The sequence below is a fragment of the Sebastes umbrosus genome, chromosome 21, assembly GCF_015220745.1.
Source record: "Sebastes umbrosus isolate fSebUmb1 chromosome 21, fSebUmb1.pri, whole genome shotgun sequence".
In the NCBI taxonomy this organism is placed as follows: domain Eukaryota; kingdom Metazoa; phylum Chordata; class Actinopteri; order Perciformes; family Sebastidae; genus Sebastes; species Sebastes umbrosus.
Window position 1 is genome coordinate 20,459,057 of NC_051289.1, and position 19,581 is coordinate 20,478,637.

General features: G+C 41.0%; 1 protein-coding gene across 5 annotated transcripts in view; it reads left to right on the forward strand.

Moving 5' to 3' along the window:
• LOC119480373 (matrix metalloproteinase-16-like) overlaps window positions 1-19,581 on the forward strand; it is a 167,393-nt gene that overhangs the window by 91,593 nt on the left and 56,219 nt on the right. For 4 of the 5 annotated variants that reach the window (XM_037756529.1, XM_037756527.1, XM_037756528.1 and 1 more), the window contains 3 exons: window positions 12,961-13,109; window positions 14,894-14,908; window positions 15,272-15,394. In XM_037756529.1, the coding sequence (XP_037612457.1) occupies window positions 13,006-13,109; window positions 14,894-14,908; window positions 15,272-15,394 (242 nt within the window). In that variant the 5' untranslated portion in view covers window positions 12,961-13,005. The remainder of the gene's footprint in view (window positions 1-12,960; window positions 13,110-14,893; window positions 14,909-15,271; window positions 15,395-19,581) is intronic. The other variant, XM_037756526.1, reaches the window with a different exon arrangement.

The following is a 19,581-nucleotide window of genomic DNA, read 5'->3' on the forward strand; positions in this document are numbered from 1 at the left end:
TTGAAAAATCTCAACTTGATGCAAATGAGCCCGTCCAGCGTGACGCGTCCAGCTCACAAAACTTGGACCAAGCTGTCAAACTGGGCGATCTAGGCGAAACGAGATTCAGCAGTTGCATAGCCTGTTTCTCGCCTAAAATGTTTTCAGAAGTATATTTTGGTGGATTGTTTAGACAGAATAACAGAAAGTTTACGAGCAGGCCGCCCACGTCGTTTCCTGTTTGAAATGGCGAGCAGAAAACCAGGGACCAATCAGGTGCATTCCACGATAGGGTACGTCACCGCTTGAACGGCCAGTTGAGTGGAGCGGCGCGTCCCCGAGTGTCCTCGCCGGACCTGGTGGACATGTATTTAATATTATTGACATGACCACTGACTATTTGTGTAACAATTTAGCCACAAATTCACAGACTGACCGTACACTGTCCCGCCATATACTTGGTTCTGACTAAGTCTTGTTTCCTAATAATCCCCATAAATATCAGGGCTGCATTCCAAACTGTGATTTCTTCTTCAACTTTTTAATAACTGGTACGCCTGATATTTGTGGTATGAAAAAAAAGGACTTGGGGCAAGGTCTTGTACTGCTTGATTTTCTGTCCTAGCAGGGAGCTAATTGTATTCACTCAGCATCGCTGGGTGTAAATCATTCTCTGATTAGATGAGTAGACTGAAAACCGGGAGGGCTCTGAGGCGAGCACTGACAGGAGCTCGGCCGTAGCGGAGGAGAACTTATTGACACTTTGCAGCCCACAGGCAGTTTTAAGGCAGCGTTTCTTTCCTGCCAGCCCTTCGCCCGTGTCACTTGAAGTTTGTGAAGTTGTACCGAGTGACATATGGCTCATAATTTGGCTTCCACATCTGCTAAATTTATTTGGAACATTATCCCTGAGTCTGGAGTTACCACTCTTATTTTTGACAAATTATATTCTAAATTATGAAAGAATATATAGAGCGACAAGATCCAAAATAGCATGCACTTACATTGTGTGATTTTAAGATAATTATACTATCATAACAAAACTAATCTGTTACCGTCAGAGATGTAGTGTAACTAATTTATTCAATTTTACTCTACTTAAATACAATTTTAAGATACTTTTACTTCACTTGAGTATTTCCACATTCTGCTACTTTATACTTCTACTCCGCTACATCTCAGAGGGAAATATTGTACTTTTTACTCCACTACATTAATCTGATAGCTTTACATATTTATAATTTGTATTGATAATCTGAATCAACTAATACATTACGATATATTATTGTAGATTATGCTGCCCAGCTGTTAAGTATTTAAAATTTACCACACCATAACCAGCTACAATATTAATGTATATAATAAAATATATATAATCCAAATATAATTATAATCCATTATATTATATTATATTATTGGATTATAATATAATATATATTATATTATTGGATTATTGATGCATTACTGTATACATCACATTAATATTTCAGCTGGTTATGGTGTGGCAAATTTAAATAATATAATATATATTATTCTGACATGGGCAATTCTGCCTTATTATAGCCTAATAAGTACTTTTACTTTTGGTACTTAGAGTATATTTTGATTCTAATACTTTTGTACTTTTGCTCAAGAAAGATTTTGAATGCGGGACTTGTAACTGAGTATTTTTACACTGTGTTATTACTACTTTTACTTAAGTAAAAGTTCTGAGTGCTTCTTCCACAGCTGGGCTCAAACAGCTAAACTATAAGCCAGATGCATGATGGGGTATCTAATGTTGCTGATGCATACTGTATGTGCATATACCGTAGGTATATATATAAACATGCAGGAACAGTGTGTGTACTCGAGGTGAGTAATACTGTTTAAATATTCGAGGTACAGTTTATGTCCCTCTGTCCCATTCTGCCTATAAACCTCCTCTGAGTAGCTCAGGCTTGTAAACACACTCCACTCCCCGAGCAGTTCATTGACGGTCTGTGTCGCACCACAAGCATAATTCTGAGATTTTATAGAACAGTCTGAGCCTAATTACCTCCAGTATTGCAGTGTGTATCACACACACTCTGTGAAAACCCGTGAAATAGCGTGCAATTCGTGGTACTGTCACAGAAATTGAGGTATAAACTTAGATTTCAGTGAATTAAAAGGACATGCTGGGGTAAAGTTTTTTACGAGACCTAATTTATGGTAGAGCCACTGTCACTTTATCACACTGTATATGGCTTCCCATTAAATTTTTAAAGTCACTTTAATGTCAGAAGTCTTAACTGCCACGTCCACGACTCACCATAAACAATTAATGCACATGTGATCTGCGGCACAAGTCTCATGCTGTCCCCGTAACCTGAGGGGGACCGAGCTCCTATCAGCTGCTTCGGTGACAAACATCAACAGCCGCCACACAGCGTCGGCGCGTTGCCATGCCGACCGGGCTTCCTGAGGCACGTCTCATCCATAATAGAGCAATTCCATCGCCTTGCAGGCTGGCCTTTTGATGGCACCATCATCTAATTGGCCCGCCTTCTTCTCGTCAGGTAGCTGGGCCAAGCCGGCTGGCTGAGAGGTGGTCCGGGGACGCGAACGCTCCAGGTTCGCCTCGGTTCAGTGCTTGTGTGAGGCGTCTGGATGAGGACAAGGCCTCTGAGTCACTCCACCGCTCTGCCCCCTCTTTACTGATGCGTGGCGTCGGTGTGTTGGTAGCATAGGGAGTTTACCTGAGATGGCTTTGCTAAGTCTGATCGTGTTTTTTGTTCTCTCTGTTGGAGACTATTCTGTACCTGGAAGGTCGTATGTGGCTGCATAAGAGCCTCAGAGAACCAGCATATTGCGTTTTCTATAGATACGGTTGTTTAAATGAACTCAAGTGTCCTTTTAGGGTCGCTATGAGGGCCAAGATTTGAAACCTCAAGCTGTTTTTTTTTCATAGTGTGACAAAGGTGAAAATGAAATGCACTGTGTGAAGAAGAGAGTTCATGCCAGGCTCTTCTCCCATCAGCAACACGGGAGAAATCTACTTCAAAGCGGAGTGAAATCAAGTGTGGCAAGAACCCAAAAATAGGCACTGAAGCATTTCACATTTTAGCCTTCATCAGGGCACGCTGGTGGACTCCTTATCTTTCCACTTCAAGAGCGCCTTGATTTCTGGAGAAGTTTAACCTCCATTATAGAACGCCACTCTTTCCGGAAGACTCGCTATTTTTCTAACGGCATAATTATTCGATTACACACTAGAGACTTATTTTTGTTTTATGACGTGTTCACACTTGGCCGGGTTTGATTCGGTTGCATCATGATGTGGTTGAGAGTTGGGGCGAATGGATCAAAGAGGCACGCCAAAATGAGAACTGGTTCGTTAAACCTCAAACATTTTTATCTGATGTCAAGATAGCTATAAGTCAACTACATGTCATACATATCCTTTGTTTCCAGCTGCCTTTGATGTTCTCTTTAACGGATCAATCTTCCTGTCTAACTCTTGGCAGGAAAGTGAATAAACTGTCAAAGTTAACACGATAATAATGCGTAAATTAGTTTTAACGCCACTAATTTCTTTAATGCAACTTGTGATTCATAGGTTGTACCAGGCTCAGTTTTAAAGCTAGTGCAGATTCTGGCATCATATGAAACTAGATAACCTAGGGAATCTATTGGTACCAACCATGACAAACTAGCTTGTCGGGAAGGAGGCTAAATAACGGTTCGAAGTTAAGCTACATTTTGGCGAGAAAAAACTGTCATGGCCATTTTCAAAGGGGTCCCTTGACCTCTGACCTCAAGATATGTGAATGTAAATGGGTTCTATGGGTACCCACGAGTCTCCCCTTTACAGACATCACTATGATAATCACATGCAGTTTTGGGGCAAGTCATAGTCAAGTCAGCACACTGACAGCTGTTGTTGCCTGATGGGCTGCAGTTTGTCATGTTATGATTTGAGCTTATTTTTTTATGTTAAATGCAGTACCTGTGAGGGTTTCTGGACAATATTTGTCATTGTTTTGTGTTTTTAATTGATTTCCAGTAATAAATATATACATACATTTGCATAAAGCAGCATATTTGCCCACTCCCATGTTGATAAGAGTATTAAATACTTGACAAATCTCCCTTTTAAGGTACATTTTGAACAGATAAAGAAATGTGATTAATTAAATATTTGAATCGTCTGACAGCTCTAGCAGAAACTTATTTCCCAATCGGCTGAGTTGAGTGCTTCAACTCTAAATGGGCAACGTGGGCAGCACTAGATGAAGTACGGTTACGGCTCCATATCATTATTATCACAACAACAAGTAGTCCATTGCAGCTCTGTTGAACAGCGCCGTCTATGCCTACAAGCTCCCTCGTTATCCATTTTGCGGTGAGAGAGGACGGAGGAGGAATTTCTGTCTTATTGAATAAGGAGGGCTGTCGAGCCGGAGCCTCCTGCTCTCAGGAATCCTTACATTGGCAGAACACCGGGAACCATAGATCATGAAGACAAAGAGTGAATCGATGAGAAAGAGAAGAGGGCAGCAGAGGGGGGAGGATAAAGAAAGAAAACAGACAGAGATAAGTACAGATAGGAGAGTGAAAGGTAGAAAAAAAGCAAAGAGCTCAGTCAGGATCTACTTTCTCTCTCTCTCTAGGATTATAAGAAGAAGATGGGTTTCACGCCTTAGCAGTCAGCTCTGTGCTGTACTGTAGGCAGTATTGTTCTTTTAGCTATCCCCCCGTACTTTCTACAAGACCCGTAATGTAATAATTCAAGCTCTGTCTATTTTTTGAGTACTTCCAAAAGAAGTCATGAAATACTAATAACGTGAGTCGAGACATAATCCATAAACTTCGGCACGATGATGGAATCAAAGATCAAAGACTTGGATTCGATCTTTGAAAGTTTATGCAGTATTAATAATATTTGAGCCTTGAACTTTTGCATATCTTTGAATCTTGAAGATGTTGCATTTCGATTCTGGAAGTGCAACTTTTGCAACTTTGGTGCCTGTTTGACCACGGAAGTTTGAGGCTTTCTGTGTGACTGATGGTACTGAGGAAAGAGACAAGCATTCATTATGGAGGTTATGAAAATCATGTAACTGAAATATTGTGTTTTCCTTGCATAACGCATTTAGAATTTATTCACTAAGGTAATCACATATGCATTATAAATGTACGTACATTTATAGTGACATGGGATGAATTACAAAAAAAATTGTGGTTTACAGTTCTAAGAGTATTCTCCTATAGACAGAACCCTTAAGAAACAAGAAGGTTATTATGGTTTATAATATACAGTTATTTATTATCAGAACGAGTCTGGTCACTGAGGGTTGATTGAACATGTACAGTATACAGTATATACGACACTTCTTGTTGGCCGTCACACTGCTGTGCACTAGGGATGGCAATGGGGATACAATAATTCAATCGTGCGACTCTTCTAGACTTTCCAAATGTTATCGGACTGAATTAACCAAATACTGATAGTGAAACAAGTCGTTTTGCGCAGGATGTGACGCTCAAGACAATTTATCCTTCGTTTTATAGCCGCAACGTTACCGATGGAGTAGGCTCTGCGGAGCCTACGATGTATTGGCTGTTCGTTTAGTTTTTTTGCAGGTAGAGGAAAACAGATTAAAAAATAACTTTATCGAAAATAAATCTCATAAATTTATCATCGTTATTGCGGAAGATTTAATTGTGAAATTTTTCAAGATCGCTTTACCGCCCGGCCCTAATCTGAGCAGTGTTCCAGAGATATAAAATATTTAACTGAACAAGAGCAATTTCTCAAAGTTGGGTATACAGCGGCTTTCTGCGATAAAACTTATCCAAAGTTATGGAGGGACTGTGTCAAGTTTGAGAAAACAACCCTGATGATGTCATAGTGATGTCATCAGGGTTATCTCTGCTAGCAAACTGGATGTGTGGAGCTTGAAAGATGTGGACACTTAACCAGGCAGGAGAGGTATAACAAAAATATGCCATTTGTTGTATTCTGGGAAATGTAGGTGTTTTGGGAACTTGACCCATACTAGGGACTAAAATTAGGACTGCACGATTAAAAAAAAAAAAAAAAATCTAATCAAGATTATTTTGACTGATGTTGCAATTTTGATATTGGAGGGAATGACCATATTTACATCATTGTTCTCATTTTCATTGAAAAAACATATTAAGATGATTATGGTGTGATGTTTTCTTAAGTGTGTAGAATATGATGTGTAGGCCAGGACATCTACAATCAAGTCCCCCAACTTTGTTGAAGCGCAAAACCCCAAAAAATCGGAATACTCCTTTAAGCATATGTACAATCAAGATGCCCCAGGCCAGTATGTATGACATTTATCTGTAACTACACATCTCTGCTCTGTTCTGCTATGTTCCTTTAATGTGCTGTGTTGCTGTTTCCCTGCAGTGTTGTATAAAAGCAACCGGTATGACCGCCACACCCTCCGTGTCCTGCCAATGTCTCTCCATCTCATTCTCTGAACAACCCCCCCTCACCCTCACCTCCCGCATGCAGACACACAAAAACGCCGTCCAATATCCTGTCAACGTGTGAGTGCCAGACATATCTAACAGCAGCCTCGGCTTTCTCCCTCTCCGTCGCCCTCTTTTCTAATACGTCTCTGTATCTGATAATGGCTGCATTGTCTGAAAGCCCAAACACATCACACCGCCTCACTTAATACATACTGCCAAACACCTCGCCGTCTTGTTTTCGTTGCAGCTCCTCATTTACATAATAGTCATGTAGCTCGTACTGCAAATACATTTCATACACACTTTTTCTTATCTCCTGTGCAGGATTTCAAAACATCTGTACACACGGATGACATTTGTGTCTACACAGCGACGGTAAAGTCGTGAATGCAAATTCATTTTAATTTAATAGGCAGTTTCTATATGTAATCGCCCACACAGAAAAAGTGGTCCAACTCTTTCAAAACCCGTCTGACGTACTGAAGCTTGTGTTGATTACTTCTCCACCAGTTGTACAGTATTCTAAGACTGCAGGGGGGAAAAACAACCTCATAGCGTTTTGGATTTTTGTTTGGCTAAATATGCAGTGCCACGTCTAAACTGTATGCTTTTTCATCAATATCTTTTTTTTTTCTTCTCTTTGACCCAAAAAGCAGCTGGGAATTTCACCGGCGGGGGCAGCGGTTATAGGACAGAGCTAAACATGCATATTACAATGAAAAAGCCTCCAATGTCAGAGAGGAGACGTGAGGGAGGGACGGGGATGATTACAGGACAAGAAAAGGGAAAGTAGACATTATAGGAGGAAAAGGAACAAGCAGTAGAGAGTGACGTGACGGAGAGAAGATGCATCACAGAGAGCCAGAGAGAAAAAGTCAAGATCTCACAGTGTGTGTGACACCCGCTGCTTTAGCCCCTTTGAGACCCACGACTTTACTGTCTTTCAGAGGCTGTAATAGGTTCAGTTTTAGAGCTTGAGTGAAGGTATCATATGAAACTAGAAAACCTAAGGAATCCATTGGTACCAACCATGCCTTGTTAGCTTGTTCCTCAGAAAGGAGGCTAAATAATGCTCCAAAGTTAGGCTAAATTTTGGGCGAGGAAAAGCTGGCATGGCCATTTTCAAAGGGGTCCCTTGACCTATGACCTCAGGATATGTGACTGAAAATGGATTCTATGGATACCCACGAGATTCCCCTTTACAAAAATACCCATTTTATGATAATCACTTGCAATTTGGGCCAAAGACCATGCAGTTTTTGAATGCAGTATAAACGTGTTATTTTCGCCTTTTCTAAAATGATGTATTTGAATATTTCTGCATACTGGGGTCCAAAATAGTCATGGAATTGCATAAATTGGGTATCACTCTAAAGCTGAGACTCTTGTGGCCATTTAATTGCCAAAAAATGTCGAATGTTTTTGATACCAAATCACAGCATGGCTTGTTCTATGGTGTTCCTCAAGGTCTTGGTGTCTTAATGTGGTATTTTTGGAGGGATTATTGATCATTTTTATCGATTCTTGAGTGGTAAAAAATGGTTAAATTTAGCACCAAATCTGTATAACAAATGGTATCATCCCAAAAATTGCTGCAACAACTTATGAGACATAATAGAGCATGGGAATGACCATGCAGACAAAAATGGGTCTATTTGGGTCTCAGAGGGTCAAGGGATTTGAATGAATTCTGCTTTATTATGGGGCTATAAAGATGATTGTTAAGCATGCCTGTATTTGAGTATGAATATATAATATAAAAGTTGCTTGAGATATAATCAGATTTATCGTAAAACTGAAGATTTTGGAAGGATAGGAAGTTTCAGCTATGATTTGGAAAGTTAAAAAATCCGATTTGAAGGATTGAATGTAAGATTTGAATGTCTGAAATAGCTGCTCTGTACTCGTAATGTTTGCCGTGTTACAAAGATTTAATTTAAGTTTGTGTGCGCACGCCTCTCCGAGATCCAACTCACTTCTTCTTCTTCTTGTTCAGAGATTAAACATGCCCTTTCAGCTTTGCGCGCTTGTATCTATGATACTATTCTAACAGGGGAAAGAGCTGAAACTCCGGGAGAAAAAGCAGCTCAAAACAAACTGGAGTTGGCGGGGTGTAACTGAGGTTCAATCAATCGTTTGTGCCTTAAATCACAGCTCATGCTTTCAAAACCTTGCTTTCAGTTTTCTGATTTTTACCTCATAACATCGTGGCTCCACCAAACCAGACGCCATGCCACATTAAAGCTGAACATACGAGTGTGTTTTGAAGCAAGATTTGTTGTGTGGCTCTAGTATTGTCATAGCTGAGCGCTCTCTGTCAGCGTCATCGGGCTTTAGCGTCAGTGTTCTTGTGACAGTGCAGCTTGTTTGCAAGTGTTTTGTGTTTCAAGTGTATCTCTGTCTTCGTCTAAGCTTTCACATACGTGTGTGCTGTATGTGACTGTCGGATTACAGAGCTGCAGTTTCAGTACCTGAGCAGCCAAATGGAAATCTCACCCGTGCCCTTCTCTCCCCCAGAGTTGTATTCAGAGTGTAAGAACCTGACACACATCATAATGTTATCACCCACTCGCTGAGTGCGAGTGGAGGAGGGTTGGGGGAGAGAGCGTAGATGGAAAAAGAGAGAAGGAGGGAAATCCATGAAATAGACCAGAGCACCCAGCAGAGAAAGATGAAAAATTAAAGAAAGTGCAGGAGTCAAAAGGTGGAAGAAATGTGAACCGTGACATAACATTTTGACATCTGCCACGCTGATGAGAGTCGGGCATGATAAGTCATCGCTGCAGAGTGTGCATGTGCCTACCTGCAGTCCTCAGGGGACGGGAAGTAGGGAGGCACAGCACCGGGGATTTGTCAGTGTGTCAATCAGATAAACTACAAAGATGAAGTCTGGCTTAGATACCGTAGGATCCTCTCTGCTGATCCCTTTTAATGGAAACATGAAAGACTTTTGATTTATGTATTAGTGCGTCTTGGGTTCTTTCTGTAATATCTGTTGTAGTAGAAGATTCAACATGCTGCTGTATTGGTTCGTTTATGACTACAGCGAGCCGGTCGAGCACTGGAGGGGTATATTTCACAACAACGCCCCACTAGCTGTACATTATCCCACTTACAGTATGACACAGCTACTTACTTAACGCTGAAGTAGGCGAGATTGGAGCAAAAAAAAGTTATTTTTATAAAACGGCCGCTATATTGTGACAGTAGTACATGAAACAGTTAACCTGAAAAAAAATCATGTGCCTCTGTGTCCTCCGGTGCTCCTAACGGCATCTGCAAGATTTCACAGACCGGAGGAAAACAAGCAGTAAGAGCTGATCTGAGGTCTGCTGTCCAGCTGCTGTCTATGAGAGCCGGCTGTCAATCACTCGCAAACTCCGACCAAACGGTCAAACTAGTCAGCGCTGATCAAATATGAATCAATATTATGTTACGTTAATGCCTATTTCTCTCCTCAAATGTTTTCAGAGTCATCTTGTAGTGCACGGGTTAGCTGTAAAATGAGAAAGTTTGTGTCGCGGTAGCCATTGTGAATTCTCCTGAAGGAACGCCAAACTACCGGTCACATGTGACTGGAGCACAGCCAATAGGAACGCTCTCTTTCTGAAATGACCTGTGATTGGTGATTTTTTTAAACCTGTAAACAGAGCCATGAGGAGGTGCAGAAGTCTAGTTTTCTCTCAGAACACTTGAATTACAATATGATGAAAGGTTATTATGGAATTTTTGCCCAATTATGCCAAAAATATACTGCTTATTACCACTTTAAAAAATCAATAATTTGACACAAAAATGGTCCACCGGAGTCCGACATAAGAACTGCGTCCATAGCAACGGTCTGCTATAAAGAAATAACAGACCGTAGAACGCCGTGATTGACAACAAAGCTGTGTTGCAGATTGCAACCAACTGAGTATCCCTCCGCTCGCTCCTCCCTTTCCAAGACTGTGGTAGCGTGAGCCACCGAGTGCAAAACCGTGGTAACGAGTCTGTCCGAACCATAATAACATTACTTTAGGAGCAGCAGCAGTCAGACGGCAGCTGGCGCTACCACGGTTTCATAATTAATTCACTACTTGAAATGTCTCTATATATTTAGCAATGCATGCTTGCCTATATATACATGTTGAGCTGACCTGCTGTGGGTACACTGACTAAAATACTCTAGGTCACAGTAGCACTAGAATTAATTTACTGAAAGTTGAACACTGCCTGTCATTTCCTCCATGATTAATACCGCTTTGTACTCCGTTCCAGGAACCTTTTTAATGAATTCACAGTAACATGTCAGTTCTTTTCTAGGATATCATAGGAAACCATAGGACCTACAAAGTGAGGTGTCTTACATTTTGTCTTATCCAGATCTATAAAGAGGCGTTACAGTAAAGCCACTGAATTTCCTGAGACTTTTCAAGTGTTATAGCGCAATTAAATGAACAGCGAACCCGGCCAAGAAACAGTCCGGCCCATAACCTCCCGTAAAACCACGACTTTCTGTTTTTACAGTTCGGATTTTGTCCAGATTAAACAAACGAGATATAACGTGAATTTATGAGCTTTAGAATTGCTGTTTGGCAGATATTTTTTATATATATATTAGCTTTGAGCAGAGCCAGGTTTTTTCCCCCTTGCTTCCAGTCTTTATGCTACGCTAAGCTAACCGTCAACAGATAAGAGTGGTGTCAAACTTCTCATCGAACTCTTGGTAAGAAAGGGATTTTTTCCCCCCAAAAATGTCGAAGTATTCCTAAACTAACTACCAATAGTAATCCCCACATTATACTGTATATTCATATTAAGATTAAAAGTGTGGCTCTGTCTACTTCTTGAAAATGCCCACTAAAGCTATAGAGTCCAAGCATGTAGTTGATGCGTGTTTCAATAAAACACCGTAGTCCATGTTCTTCATTTCAACCATTTACTGAAAATCTACTGAAAGTACAAAAAAAATGGTAACAAAATATCAAAAACATAAGCAGTGAACAAGCAAGAATAGGTATATTAAGCACGGTCAAAGACTAGTGTGTTCTTCAGGCTCCATAGCTTCAACTTTTACGAGCACCTGCAGCACAATTTAGCTTTTACCCAATCAGAAGACGGTGCTGGCTGTAGTCAAAATCGGTCCTGATTGAGCACACTGCAATGAAACTATAGAGCTAGATATATTAAGCAAATAAAACAAAACAGAAATCATCCACAGTTATTTCTCTATTGTACAAATGGCTCTAACAAAGGTATTTGTTTTCAACAAGGATTGCAATATTGGAGTTTCTCAGCACTGAGCTACTAAAATTCACTGCTACATTTACAACTATGATCTGCTTTGTATAATCAGTATTCAGCCATTTGCCACTGATTGTACATAATCTCCAGTGTTCAGGGAGGCACCTGGGCATTCCTCTAGTGTACTGTATGTAGACACTGCCAGCTAGCTGAGCAATAATCTCAATATAACTTTTAGGCAACCGCAACCAAAAAATCACAAAGATTTCCATCTTTTTACCGTAACAGGCGTCTTTTTTTTCTCCCAGTTAGTAGCGCTTCATGAATATCTACAAACAGCCCGTCCAATGAGTTTCTAAAGAGCTCATTGTTGCTTCCTGGAGCCCGACGCTGAGGCTCGCTCACTGCAACAGAAGCAGTAGTAGATTCACATTTGTACCATTGTCGAGTAACGGTTGTGCCTTTTATTGCATTCTCCTCGCCCGCTCTCACACCATGCTAGTGAGTTTCATTCTCAGTATATATGCAATCCCGAGCAGCAGGCCCTCCGGAACGACTGACTACATTGTGTACGAGAATAGCGCTCGGGTTTCATAGCACAGTGTTGCTGAGTGAAGAATAAAAAGCCCGACAGCTTCACTGCGTCTTTGAGATTTCTGTTTTTGTGTCGTTTCTCTGCACTTCAAACAATACCATTTATTTTTTTTTATTGGTTGAATTTTCTTTTTTTATTGGGTGGTTGGCTTTGTGTTGCTAAATGCATCAAATCTGTTTACCATTTTTTACGATGAAAACTGAGAGAATACAGAGAGAGGCTGGGACAGTCCAAATCCCTAAAGCCTCTTCTGTGGGAAGCCCGGCCGATCCCCCATCTTCTCCCTGGTCCAAAGATCTGAGCTGTGATTCCCTCTGGCAGGATTTTATAGAGACACTGAAAGCTCTATTACGGCAAAGCCTTCCCCTGACAAGCCAAATGACATGATAACAGATGACATTTTGCACTATAAACTCCTATAGAGATTTCTCTCTTTCTACTCGTGCCCTTTTCCTTACCACAATGTCTTGAAAAAGTGCCTTTAAATCTGTTATTTGCTGATCTTTCTCTTACATTCCTGTCTACCTCTTATGTTAAATTGTATCTTGATGACATTTAAATGGTGTTCTAGGTCAAATAGCACAGGGAATAATATATATATTGTTTTGCATAGACATTAGCCTCTCACCTGGAAGCCCTTTACTGTAATGTCTCACCCTTCCCTCTCTGCATGTTTTTGTCCACAGGCATGGCTCCAGAGGTATGGCTACCTCCCTCCTGCAGACCCCAGAATGTCGGTGCTGCGTTCTGCTCGAGTCATGCAGTCCGCTATCGCTGCCATGCAGCGCCGCTACGGCCTCAATGTCACAGGGTCTCTGGACACCAGCACTGTAGGGTGAGTCACACTTTAAATACCTTTTAAATAGGCCGCAATATAGGACTTTTGAATTCTGAGCTTGCTTCATAATGAGTTTCTTCAAAAGATAAGAAAACATTGGTGGGAGTTATAGAAAAGTGAAGGGCAAGTTCTTCAATGAATCCATCTAAATGCACATGTAGCCCATTTTAGGAGTTACATGCAAGTACAAAGAAACAGCAATGTTTAAAGGGGACCTATTATGTTCATTTTCAGGTGCATACTTATATTTTGGGTTTCATCAGCTGTGCTGCAGCACCTCTTTTCACCCTCCGTCTGAAACGTTCCGTTTGAGCTCTTACTCCAACCCCCGAAAGGCCCAGTCCGTTCTGATTGGTCAGCTGGCCCACTCCGTTCTGATTGGTCAATCGAACCAAACTCTTCGGACTCCGCTCCAACTCCACTCTAATTAGCTTTGTCTGAAGGCGTGCCAAACTAGCCGCAAGGCAGGTATTATGCAAATGTGTTACTTGGTGACATCACCACGTTACGGATGAAAAGACGGGACTTCAAGCGAGGTGTTTCAGGCAGTTCAGGAGCAGTGTTAACTCTCTTTGGTGTGGACTTTGTAACTTTGCAGACCTTTTACATGCACAAAAAACAATATATAAAACACTAAAGGAAAGGGAAAAAGCACAATAGGTCCTCTTTAATTTACTAGTGTAAATGTTCATTTCTTGTATTAGCTTGTCACTACTACTTTGGAAATCTAGTTTATAGTGTGATTAAATTATTGAAATACCAAAAAATCCAAAAGACAGACGTCCCTCTCAGATATTAATATATCGATGTTATTTGTGCTTGATTTTCAGTACAAGCTGAAATTTGAATTTGCCCAGACATAAATAGATATTCCCCAACAGGAATGAACAACAGCCAGGAGGTAGAACATGCAGTAAACTAACAAGTAGTGCTAACAAGATTGTTGAGACTCACAAAGACATCTTCCAAAAAGGGGGGGAACAAATGGCAGACGAGTCTCTCATTCATCCCCTGATTTGCATTCTGGAGGCAACCAGAGTCATTTTGCCAGACACTAAGTTACGCTAACATGGATTAAGTGGGGCGTTTTAATTTGATCAAAGGGGGCCTTTTACTGAGAGTACACCTCTGTTGTCAGATCAAAGGCTGCAAAATGCCAAAGTATTAATACTCAGTGGAAGAGAGAGGGAAGAAAGGGGACAGCGTCTGGTTGCTCCTCGTACGATCGGTCCAACCGGCTGACGAGGATGACGTGGGGTTTAGAGGAAGAACTCACTTTTTTGTAGCTCCAATGACAAGAAGAGTCTTTCTGATGTAGCCTGTTGTGCATACACATAGAGGATAAACCCACCTTACATAAGAGGTATCAAATTATACTCTGCATTAAGAATCAAAGTGATATTAGTTATTTGAGGATATTATAAATAAACCACATTGGATAATATACAGTATATATGTGTGTGTGTTTTTAAACCCACTGCAGCTCAGATTATACCCACTTTTAACCCCTCGGGCCTTAACCAGACATCCTTTTACCTGCATATCACTAATAGCAGTGTTCACTGACATTTGTCCCCGCTGACACCGAAATGCCATCCGTGCTACAAATAGCAATGAGCTCAAATTGGCCGCTGAACTGTAACGCGGCGATGCGGCGGCCAGCGGTGTGAACGCAGACTAACAGCTGTCCAACCGCTGGGCTGAAACAGGGAGTGAAATGTGATAAGCTAACAGTACGCCTGTGTTTCTCTCTCCTCCTCTGCTTCTCTTTGTCGATGTAGCGATAGCACGATAAGGTGAGGCGTCTTTTGTGTGTCATACGTGAGTGAATGTGTGCTTTTGTACAGTATGAGAAATATGAGAAATTGCATGTGCTGTGTATTTGTGTAGTGCATTCATTCATTATCATGTATGTGTTTTGTATGTATCTCATGCCAACACTTTGTCATGTTACATTTACTTATACATACAAATGCTTTGAGGGCTTTATATGAATCATTGCACATTCATCTACCTCTGTTCATAAATATAAAGAGCCACATTGGACCAGAATTGGTTGCTAGTCACCATGTCGTTTTTATGAAAAATATGCCCCCATAGCAGAATAATCAGCATATCTCGAGTGTTGATTGATGTCTCTCCTCTCGTCTCTCCTGCAGGTGGATGAAGAAGCCCAGATGTGGGGTTCCTGACCAGGTAGGAGGTGCGTCCAAATTCAGCGTCAGGAAACGGCGGTACGCCCTCACAGGACAGAAGTGGCAACACAAACATATCACATACAGGTGGGTGTTTTAAATTGATTATTTATAGTATGCCCGGTCAAGTTCGTTAAGCTTAATATGGAGTCGGCGTTATTACAGCATTTTATAATAATCCAATTTCACCTCCAATGCCCGTAACCGCCACCCTGGCATGCACAGAGAATCCCACACACACTGACTCTACCCATCAACGGGGCTTTTGTCAAGTTGTGAAGACATCCGGTCAACAAGATTAACCCAGTATCTGCCCACAGCCCCCAAAGAAATAACTTCATCTGCACACACAGGGACAGGGCTCCAGGACTTAACCAGTGTCATTGACCTTTTCATTAAGAGACACATTCCTTTGAGAGAGAGACCAAAAAAGAAACAGCCAGCCATCTTTTTTTATCCTCCGTATCTGCCTTTAATCTGACTATGGCAGTCTATTTGAAAGGGTCACATCTTTTGTGCTTAAACTTTTACCCATTCCCTCTCGTGGAGCAACGGAGCCTTTACTGAACACAATGTTTGTACTTACATAATGAACAGAAAGCTACAAAACCAAAGATCAAACCACTTCAACATTGCTTTAAACCTACAACCGTTACACACAAGAGCGCAGACCGTGTCCTCCGAAGCTCGGACTGCACAAGAACCGGCTTTATCCTCTTAACATGATGCAAAAATGGGAAAATAGTGTACATGCAGGATCCATATATGCACCAGTGATTTTCCAATTTCATAATTCACAAGCACATTTTCTGGCGTTCAGCTGCATGAGTAATAATGTATAGGATTATATAATATATTCCCTGTTGATGTAGAGAGGTCAGTAGCCCACATTCTGTAATATTTTATACATGCTATACTTGCCCCACAGCTCCATGTTTCATTGGATAATCCTTAAGTGGGCTTGTTTTTTTATTTTTTTGCTCTGTCCTGAGGATAAATGGATAAGCAGTATTACATGCTGAATATAATCTAGTACATCGGCAACCTACAGCTGAAGTAGGACTGTACATCACACTGATGGCAGAGCTGCCCAGATTCATGCTTGTGCATTTATTCTTTTTAAAAAAATTACACCGGGATTGTTTTTTGGAGTTCGTTTCACGAGTGCTCGGTTCATCTGCGACGGCACAGATTTGAAAAGAGGAAAATGAGCCGGCTTGATGAAGAGTGGAGGAGTAGATAGGTGGAAGTGAGGAGGAGGAGGAGGAGGAGGAGTGAGGAGGAGGAGGGAGGAGGAGGGAGGAGGAAGGAGGAGGGAGGGTGGTGTTGGAGGAGAAGCAGCTGCAGAGAGAAAGAGATGAGCTGAGAGGAGAGGAGGAAACCCCAGTGGAAAGCAGAGGGTGCTCTCTGACAGATTAGGGTTATGTAATAGGATGGGAGCATTTTGTGTGTGTGTGTGTGTGTGTGTGTGTGTGTGTGTGTGCGCCTGCCTGCCTGCCTGCCTGCCTGCCTGCGTGCGTGCGTGCGTGCGTGCGTGCGTGCGTGCGTGCGTGCGTGCGTGCGTGCGTGCGTGCGTGGGGTACATGGATGTGTGCCTGGCCCCCAGTCAGTAGTCAGATGTGCCTGCAGCTGCTCCTTTTAACTCAGATTGGTGCAATGGAGGTAGTTAGAGAACGTAGCGCATTTTATATCATCTAAAGACATCATAACTCGTCATGGTTCAATGTGTCGTATTTCCATATTGATTACGATTTGCCAAAATCGTAAAAATTTTGGCCATCGGTTATCATAATGTTGTTCTAACCAAGTGAATTTGCTGTAGATCTGTGAATGGTGACATTGCTACAACAGAGAAACACGAGCAGTCAGACAGGTCACTAAATGCAAACACCACCTTGAGTCACTCAGTTGCTGCAGTTGCACGAAGTTAGGGCTGCAAAGTTACCACTCGCTTAGTTAACTGGTTATAAAAGTGTTTGTTAATTTGTTGTGATGTCCAATAGATGACACCACAACAGATAAGGTGGAACTAGGTTTTAATTAACAGTCTTATTTTTTGATTTTTTGTAATACAGCAGTATTGTAATTTGCGTTTAAACAAATAAACTGAAATAGTCTTAACCAACAAATCTTCACTTTTTTCAGCGTTCTTTAAATTGAAATTGGAAGTTGAAGTAAGATTGAACAGAATGCTTCCATATATGTAATGTGCGTCACATTTTCATAATCATAGGAGTCGACGTTGATTTATTTGTCACCTCACTAAGTTGTGTCCTGTTAAGACGGAAATTTATTTTGAAATAAACAAACGTGTTGTTGGGCATTCGGAGGAAAACACACAAAAAATTAGGAATAACTTTTCATAAGATATCATACAAACCGTTGTATGAGGACACGTTGCCAGGTTGGATTAGATGCAACTGTCAAACTGCAGTGTTGAGGGTTTGAATCCAGTTTGAGGTCTTTGACTGAAGTCACTCGTTCTTCCCTAAAAAACCTTCTTTATCCTTCAAACGATAAGCCAAAAATAATTATTAAAAAAACAAAAAAACTCTGGCATTAGGGAAGTATAACAAAGGCATGGCAGCCTCAGGTGTGTGCTAGTTTCCATGTAGCCACATACAGTACTTGCTGTGGGGAGGCACTAATTAGCTTTGGCATCCCTACAGTTCTCCCTGCATGCAGGTACTATTATAGCATCCGGAATCATTATCACCTCACTACATGGAGTTTAATATTTTATACGGCCTCGGAGCAGGTTGGGGATTCTTTCATTTGTCGTTTTGCAGCTTCTCTCTGCACGTGTTTCTCTCTCTTGCCCTGAAAATAGGACACACACACACACACAGTGAGACGGGTAATAAAATCAAATAAAACCATCTTTGTATTCCTCAAGAGGCCACAGTTGCTGTTAAGGTCTTTCGTTGTAACCCCAGACAAAGCGAGACAAGGACGTTCATAGAGAACCCTTGAGGTGCTATGGTACAACACTTTTTTTTTCATTTTTAATCTCAAAGAAAACATTTGTGCCTCCGCAGACGCTCTCTGGGTCAGCTGATATTGATTTGAAAGCTGAATTGTCTTGTTCTTTGCGAATCTCTTTCTGCTCTACATGAGCACTTCAAAAGACAAAAGGGCCATTTTGTGTTGCCTCCAAGTGGCCCCAATCAGACAGAGACTGTTTGCTTACTCAACAGCCAGCCATCGCACTAACACCACTTCAGTTGGCTTTCAAGATTGTTTCTGTAATTCAAGAGCGCTGGCAAATAGACGGGAGCATTTATTACTCACACTTGTCTCAGGGCAGTTGAGGACACACAAATTTCCAAGCTATTATTCATTCACAGTTTATATCACTTACAACAAATCTGATTACGATCAGCAACAAGCCATCAAAACAGGGTTATTGTTGCTTTCAGATTTTGGCCCTTTTAGCGTATTTCAGGTCATTGTTTTGATTTAACGGCCCAGAAATTGACTGTTTTGGTTCACTCTCATCAGCATGACCAGCACCAAACGGCACACAGACAAAGCTAGCGACTAGTTGGTGAACATAGTTTAACATTTAGCAGTTTAGGAGTCAGATACGTCCCTCAAGAGTTGGTGGAGATCGAAACTAGAGCTAAAAGAGGCGCGACTAGTGAAGGACTGGGCGATAATTCAATATGATAATTTGTCGTCTTTCTATGGAATCATATCGTGATGAAATCATTTATCGAGATATCGTGATATACACTTTCGTTAATCTAAATATATAATAACAAAAACATACTAACTCAAATTTCTCCAAAAATCTGATGTGCAATATTTTGGAAGAATATCATTTGACGATTGCAGTTTTCTTTTTTTTATCACACTTTACATTACCACTCAATTCAATGCGATCAATAAACGGTGTATATATGGTAATGTTTATTTTTTTTTCTCTATAATTTCACATGCCAACTGTTTATGTTCATTTTGCACTAAAGTTCTTAGTTAAATGAGAAAATACTCAGTACTTTTTATTTGTCTAGTATTTAATTCACACGGGGTGGTTCAAGTGTAAAACTTTTTAATGCAGCATCAAATTGGTCAAAAATTTAACAGGAATTCAAATTCCAGTCTATAATGTATATATAGTATATAAACATAGAATTGTATTGAATAGATTGGCTCCTTTGTCACAGATACCCGACCCAGCTATTTCAGTCAGTATCGGTTTACATGGGATGCACCGATACCAATACTGGATCGTATATCAGTGCATCCCCAGTAAAGACTCTGTGAGAAAC